General features: G+C 41.1%; 1 protein-coding gene across 1 annotated transcript; it reads right to left on the bottom strand.

The window, feature by feature from the left end:
• Nucleotides 1-4,673: 4,673 nt before the first annotated feature.
• LOC124606928 lies at nucleotides 4,674-7,261 on the bottom strand. The gene is made up of 2 exons (XM_047139083.1): nucleotides 7,084-7,261; nucleotides 4,674-5,575 (listed from the first exon to the last, which is right to left on the bottom strand). The coding sequence occupies exons 1-2, from the start codon at nucleotides 7,259-7,261 to the stop codon at nucleotides 4,674-4,676; spliced, it is 1,080 nt and encodes a 359-aa protein (XP_046995039.1).
• Nucleotides 7,262-8,109: the final 848 nt, after the last annotated feature.

The raw sequence follows: 8,109 nt of genomic DNA, 5'->3' as shown, positions 1-8,109 counted from the left end.
ATACTTACTATTGTTCGTTATTGATAGATAATGATGCATTTAAGTGCAATATTTGTAGTTAATGAATTAATTAATATGAACTTCTCCTACTGAATATTATAATACATCCATCACTGTGTTTTGCAGCTTCCTAAGACGAGGTAATACCTACACATTTGACAAAACATCACTACGTGACCTTTTGTTTTTTTCAATGTTAAACTCTGGCTTCAGTTGATATATCAATAACTAACATAAATACCACTAGCTAATATTTTGTTTCTGTGGAGCAGATTCCACGCTGTAACCAATCCGTGAAAACTGCAATTGAATTGCTTAAAATGATTCAGGGAATAAACAGGACACATTACATCATTTATGTTGCATGAGATTGTTCGTTGCGTATCTTACAAGGTAACTCCAATTCGGTTGGTTGCTAGCAAATAATTACTCGTCCTTTTTAGAGTGTAGAAAGCACAGAGAAAGTAAAACTTAGTGCAGACACACAATACGTTGCTCTCGAAAAATAGCAAGTCAGTCGCCCAACACAATATTCACATTTAACTAATGTATCAATATCAACAAAGTCTTACACCCTACCACCACGACACGGTGGATCGGTTTGTATTTTACCCGAAACAATGGTACACAATGTTCTCGCAAGGCAACCGGATTCTGGAAATGAAAATTGTTTTGCACCGTTATATTGCAATATATTATAGCTGGTCAAGGTCATTTCAGCCTCTTTGTCTTTTCGAACGTATCGCCTTGACACGCATCCAACCCTAATGTACAGCGAGTGACGATTGATTTGTATTTTGAGCTGTGTGTCCCACTGACAACCCTCTCTGAACATTTAAATCTACAACTGTTACCTTTAAGTCCCATTATGGAATGTGATGGAGGGTACTTTCAGCACCAACATAATTTTTCCCCTGCGAATGGTGTGCAGGAGGAGTGACTGTCTGGTAAACTTCTGTATGATTTCCTGCGTCTCTAGCTTCATCCACCATAGTTTCTTGATGATTGGATCTGCAGAGAAATATATATCTTGAAAGGACTTTGTAAGTAAAGTTCCAGTATCACTGCTTCAAACAGTTATTGATTATTACGACAGCTGTTTCGGAAGACTTCGACTCTCAAGTGCGTCTACGTCGTCCTGACGTAAATATGTACCATATGGTGTGTCTATATCTGGTGATTGCTTGTAAAATATCGATGTAGCGTCGATTTGGTGCCGTTTTACACATTGTGGCGTAATATTTTGATATAACATTGCAAGTGTTTCCTGTAATTTTTTGACAGTTCACACCATGTGAATCAGAATTTAAGAGAGCTTTGGAGGACTTAAGACCAAATATGGTAGAAGGGATAGATAACATTCCATCAGAATTTCTAAAATTATTGGGAGAAGTGGCAACGACTATTTACGTTGGTGTGTAGAATGAATGAGTCTGGCGACATACCATCTGACTTTCGAAAAATATCATCTCACAATTCGGAAGACTGCCAGAGCTGAGAGAACCATCGCACAATCAGCTTAACAGGTCAAGCATGAGAATAATATACCAAATAATGGAAATGAAAACTGAGGATGTGTTAGACAACGATCAGTTTGGCTTTACCTTTCCTAAAGGCACCAGAGAAGCAGTTCTGACGACGCCGTTCATAATGGAAACAAGACTGAAGAAAAACCAAGACACTTCATAGGATTAACACTGGAAGACCAAGAACGAAGTGCTTGGGTTAAAAGGGTTGTAAAACAGGGGTGTAGTTTTTCTGCTCTAGTGTGCAATACATCGATGGAGCAATGACAGAAGCAAAAATAAGATTCAAGGGTGGGAAGAAAAACGAAAATAATGAGAAGTGGCAAAAATGAGAATAGCGAGAAAAATTCAGAATTGGTGATGACAAAGTAGATGAACTTAAGGAATTCTGCTAGGCAGCAAAATAACCCATGACGGACGGAGCAGGAAGGACATCAAAATCAGACTAAACCTGCAAAACTGGCACTCCTGGCCAAGAGAAGTCTGCTAGTATTAGACACAGGTCTCCATTTGAGGGTGAAATGTCTGAGAATGTACGTCTGGAGCACAGCATTGTATGGTAGTGAAACATGGACCGTGGGACAACCTGAATAGAAGAGAATGCATTTGTGATGAGTTGCTACAAAAGAATATTGAAATTAGGCGGACTGATGTGGTAAAAAATGAGGTTCTGTGCAAAATCGGCGATAGAAGGAATGTTTGTAAAACACTGACAAGAAGAAGGGACATGATGATAGGACATCTGCTGAGCAATCAGAGAATTACTGCTCTTGTATTAGAGGGAGTGGCAGAGGATAAAAACTAAAGAGGAAGACAGAGATTGGAATAAATCCAGCGAATAATTCAGGACGTACAATATGTTGCAAGAGCTACTGTGAAATGAAGAGATGGACAGTGGAGCGGAATTCGTGGAGGGCCGCATCAAACCAGTCAGAAGAATTTGCGAAAAAAAGTCCAGTTTTTCGTGTTTTCTTACATTTTTAGCCCATTCCGGGTCGTAATTTTGATGTGATTTGGAAAATTCGGATTCATCACCGTCGAAAATGTATGGAAAAGTTGTCGAAAAAACACCAGGAAATCCTTCCACTAAGAACTGACAATGAACATGTTCAGCTTCATCTTGAGCTTCATTTTGTGTTGCATTCAACTTGTCACTAAACGCGTCTGCTCTCTTCATTCGCTCAAATGTACTGAGACAGCGAAGTACTCGGGACAGAGGTTGTCGAAGATAGGCATGCCCAGGGATGTAACAACAACTAATGTGTGCATCGAAATCACTGTTTCCAGACCTTTCTGTTCATTAACAAGGGTCATTTCCATGTCGGTCTCGTGAATATTTGCCGTGTCAGTTTCAATTTTCAAACCCTCTGTAAGAATACTCATAAGGCTCTAGCGTTCGCTATTATAACTCCTTACAGAAGGGGCTCCTCTTCTCTGATCATCCCCGTCACCTCTAGAGGAAATAAACTGACAAGCATCACAGTATCAGCGAAGAATCAGTATAATGTGAGTTTTGTAAGATATCTCCTTTTTGAGTTTTATTTATTTAGCGTTTGATACATAACAATCACAATAGCACATAAAATACAGTACAACAGACACATTAAAATATAGTTTAGATCTGTATATCTAAGCCACTGATCCAATCCACCACTTCGGAAGTAATTAGGTTCGAATCCACTAGATTTCCAGGGAAGGCCCGGAGGGGACAGTGCACTGCTATATGCTTCATTGTTTGTGGAACGTCAGCACAGTCACAGTATGGGGTGCCCACTCAACCCCATTTATGAAGAATCGAAGTACTTCTTCCCACACCACATCTGAAACGGTTAAGCCTGCTCCAAGTGTATCTTGGCAAACTAACCATTGAGCGTTACTGTTGGACCTTCAACTTTCAAGAGCCCGTGTGGAGTAGAAGATGTCCATTCTTTCCGCCAGCTCTCTTTGGGGTCGAAATGGTTGCTTGACAATTCCATGGCCGTTTTACATGCCAGTTTACGGGACTTCAACCTGGATGATTCTAGCTGTCTCACATCTTCGTGAATTGGGAGTGACGAGTTATTCAGTATTCTTGACCACAGCCCCGATAGCTGAGTGGTCAGCGTGACGGATTGCCGTCCTATGGACACGAGTTCGATTCCCTGCTGGGTCGGGGATTTTTTTCCGCTCAGGGACTGGGTGTTGTCTTCATCATTTCATCCCCATCCAGCGCGCAGGTCGCCCAATGTGGCGTCGAATGTAATAAGGCCTGCACCAAAGCGGCCGGACCAGCCCCGTAAGGGGCTCACCGGCCAATGACGCAAACACACATTTCCATTTCCTATTTGAGTTAATGTCGAGATACTAACGGAAGTTAACGCAGATGCGAGCTCTGCATTCCTTCCTACAGTTTTTGCAATTCACGACGTATACTCGTTATGACAGTCTTGGGCGCCACTTTCCATCGTGCAGCTGTGAGGCGCGTCCCATGTGTTCCATCAAGGTCGCCCGCGCACCTTCGCCCACAAGCCAGCCAGTCCCCATTCTGTAGCGGCGGCCTCGGCTGCAGCTGACGCGACAGCTGGTCAGTGCTGGGCCGCCCCGTGACCCCGCATATCCCGCCTTTAGCGCATCGTCGGCGCCACCCGCTGTCCAGGGCCTAACGCCGCTTTCACACTATACGGTTTTGACCGTACGGCAAAAAGCCGTACGAGTTTTAGCCGTGCCTGTGTTGCTTTCACATTACACGGCTTTTTGACGTGACCAGTTGTTGGTGTCTATTCAGTTTGCTTAATGTGTGTATCAAGATGAACCGTAAACGAGTTGTTGCTTTGTGGTTGCTTCATCGTCGCCGCAAAAGAAAAGGTCGTCTTTTGTGGGTACACCCCATTAACCAGAGAAGAGACGAAGTGGGTTTATTTTATACACTCTTTGAAGATTTGAGGAACGACGGAAATAAATTCTTTAACTATTTCCGAATGTCTATTACCTCGTTTGACGAATTACATAGAAAACTAAAGGATGTGTTACAACGACAAAACACACAATTCCGCAATTGCATCCAACCTGTTCAAATGCTGGCTATCACGTTAAGGTAATTTAATACATAAAAACTAGTTCTGTTTATTTACTTATTTATTTGTGTTTTACATTTTTATTACGCTCAGATTATGAAGTAGAAAAGTCAATATCAATATCAGCAGTTGAAACCAAAGAGTTTGTAGCAGGACTGACTGTACTGTCACTTTGTGGCGACAGGCTCTCTGCAAAAACGTTGTAGAACTGCGTTGTTGATGGTGGGCCTTCATGGCTACTTGTGGAAGGCGAAGGGTATGGTGGTGGCACTTTATTAATTCGTTGATAAGAACTGCGACCTTGAGAAGTCTGTAATGGTTGTTCGAGAAAAGTAGTTGGGTTTGGTGCAGCTGGAGGAGGACGAATCTGATGCGTATGGTAAGAGGATATTGGAGCAGCATTTTCCATAGGTGAATAAGAATAAGCTTGAAATCTATTATTATAGGGCATGGGAGGTGTGTAATGGGTAAATGGAGGAGGTTGAGCTGTCAATATATTTCTCCTTTCATATATATTTTCTATAACTTTGAGGACTCCCATCTGAAACTGAAGATAATCCTGTTCATCAAATTTTTCCAGATGAGGCTTCAGACTAAGTAAAAATGACATTTTGCTGCAAGGTTTGTCTTCTTCCAGAGCTCGTAATATTTTCATTTCGATTGCATCAGGTTTTCTATGTTTTCTGTTTGTATGGCACTCGCTTTTGGATGTTTGTTGTGTGGGTGCTGTATCAAATGGCCCAGAAACATTCTCAGTATTTTCGACGGAGCCCTGCGTTTGTATATCTTCTTCCAGTCTGGCGGTGCGTTCCGATTGAAAACTGTCCTCCGTCTCTCGAGCATCATACAGCTTTTTTAGAAACTGCAGCTGATCAGAATATACATACTTTTTCATTTTCTTTGCTGCTGAGCCACTTTTTTTCGCAGCTTGAATTTTTATGTTTGACTTCACAAAGGAGTCTCGTAGATTGGTCCACCTCCGTATTACTTCTATACCTACATCAAAAGAAAACAAAACTGTATGAAAACATTTTAATTTTGTATAGAAAAAAGCAAAACTGTAACAAAAAATGTCCACTGCAAACTAAATGTCACTGATTTTTTTTCGTTTTGTTCAGGTATCTGGCAAGCGGTTGTTCCTTCACTGACTTACATTTCCAGTACAGAATTGGGATTTCTACAGCAAGTAAAGTGGTTAATGATGTATGCACAGCAATTTGGTCATCACTGCGGGAAGAATGTATACAAAGACCGACCAAAGAGGTATGGGAATCAATAGCGGCTGGATTTGAACGTACTGCTAATTTCCCCCACTGCTTAGGAGCGGTGGATGGAAAACATATCCGTCTTACTGCCCCATTTAATAGCGGATCAATGTACTTCAATTACAAAGAATACTTTTCTGTGGTTCTGATGGCTGTAGCGGATTCCAACTACAGGTTCATTTATGTCGACGTAGGAAGTTATGGCAAAGACTGTGACTCTTCAGTGTTCAGACGGTCCAGTTTATGGAAGTCAATAGAAAGTAATTCCCTGGAATTTCCAGACGTCCAATGTCTGCCTGGTACGGAAGGTCCAAAAGTACCCTACTTCTTCGTGGGAGACGCAGCATTTGGCCTACACACGCATTTGCTCCGGCCTTTTGGGGGAACAAACTTGACAGTTGAGAAACGTGTATTTAATTACCGTTTGTGCAGAGCAAGGAGGTATGTGGAATGTGCTTTTGGCATCCTCACCAATAAGTGGCGGTTGTTTCACCGACCTTTAAATGTTCATCCAGATTTTGCAGTAAAAATGGTTAAAGCTTGCATTGTTTTACACAATTTTGTACGTCAGAGAGATGGATTTATAATTGAAGACACCACATCCTTCACTGGTTTGGAAGACTTAGCCCAAGATGCCAACATAAGAGGAGGACTGACAGCCAACGCCATAAGGAACACTCTTTGTAAATATTTTATGACAAATGCTGGAAGCGTGTCATGGCAGATGTCAAAGATATAAATTAACAAGCCTTTTCCTTTTTGTAGATTGTTTGTGAAAGCCTGCGACTGTATAGTAAATAGTTTTCTTTATAAATAAATTACTGCTACCACTCACGTTTTTAATCGTTTTGTTTATATTTTGTACGACGCGTTTCGGGAAATAATTCCGATCTTCAAGTGCGTTTTTTTCTCTAAGTTTTCATTATGTGTAGTGTTTTTTTATTTGTGAGGTCTTGTGCGTGTTTCTCTTATAAATTACAGTAAAGAAAACAGAATGCAAGACCTGACACATAAAAAGACACCACACATGATGAAAACTTAGAGAAAAACGCACTTAAGGATGGGAATTATTTCCCGAAACGCGTCGTGCAAAATATAAACAAAACAAAAAAAACGTGACTGGTAGCAGTAATTTACTTATAAACAAACGATTTACTTTTAGAATAAAATTTATAACGTTAAATAAAAACTGTTTAAAACGTATTAAATGTAATATTAATATATTAAATAAATACTTACCAAACGCATTTTTATCTTTGTCTTCCATCTCATCAAAATCTTGCTTCAGTGCTACGCAAACTTCCCGCCAAGCATTCTTTGTAGCAATACGATCTCTATACGCATCTAGAGTTTTGTCCCACAGAACAGGTCTTACTTCCACCAAGGTTATCAAAAGTTCAGTATCAATTTCATCCATTCTTCTACACTTTTCAGTAAACAAGAATAAACACAAATGAATAAAACGACACTACAACGAACTAGTCGACGCCGTACGGCTCAAAACCGTCCAGTGTGAAAGCATGCACTTAGTCACGTAGGCCACTGTTGTCGAACTTGCCGTACGGCGACCGTCTGTTGTAGTGGCAAGACACGGCTGCAGCACGGCACGGCAGCGGCATTTTGCCGTCGCCGTATAATGTGAAAGGCGCCATACATTTCTTCACACCTACAGCCGTACGGCTTTTTGCCGTACGGTCAAAACCGTATAGTGTGAAAGCGGCGTAACAGTGACAGTTGCAGGGCGGTAAATTGCACATATGGTGAAATATCGACCACAGAGACTAACTGTACGGTACTTTTACGGAAGCGCGTGGCCTTCTAGCAAATGATTCAGACTGGATCTTTCGGTATTTTCCATGTTCACGTATTAGCGAAGACAGAACGAGAGAAATTGTAGAGGCTTTCGTGGCCGGTTTTTGACGCATTGGCTGTTGGCTTTTGTGTCGGAATCTTCAGCCAACTTTTTTTTGTTTGTTATCGAGTCACGGCTACAAAATACTAACGGGAATTCTTTACGGACGAATGGAAAAACTGGTAGAAGCCGACCTCGGGGAAGATCAGTTTGGATTCCGTAGAAATACTGGAACACGTGAGGCAATACTGACCCTACGACTTATCTTAGAAGCTAGATTAAGAAAAGGCAAACCTACGTTTTGAATTGCCCTCTCTGTTTACTGATTGGATAGCCACTGAATTGCTATTTATTTATTTAATGGGATAATAATTATTAAGAGGTGGCAATTTTATTTAAGCACTGTTTTTACT

This window comes from Schistocerca americana, chromosome 1, assembly GCF_021461395.2.
Source record: "Schistocerca americana isolate TAMUIC-IGC-003095 chromosome 1, iqSchAmer2.1, whole genome shotgun sequence".
Classification (NCBI taxonomy): Eukaryota; Metazoa; Arthropoda; class Insecta; order Orthoptera; family Acrididae; genus Schistocerca; species Schistocerca americana.
This window is presented reverse-complemented; position numbering and strand designations above follow the sequence as displayed.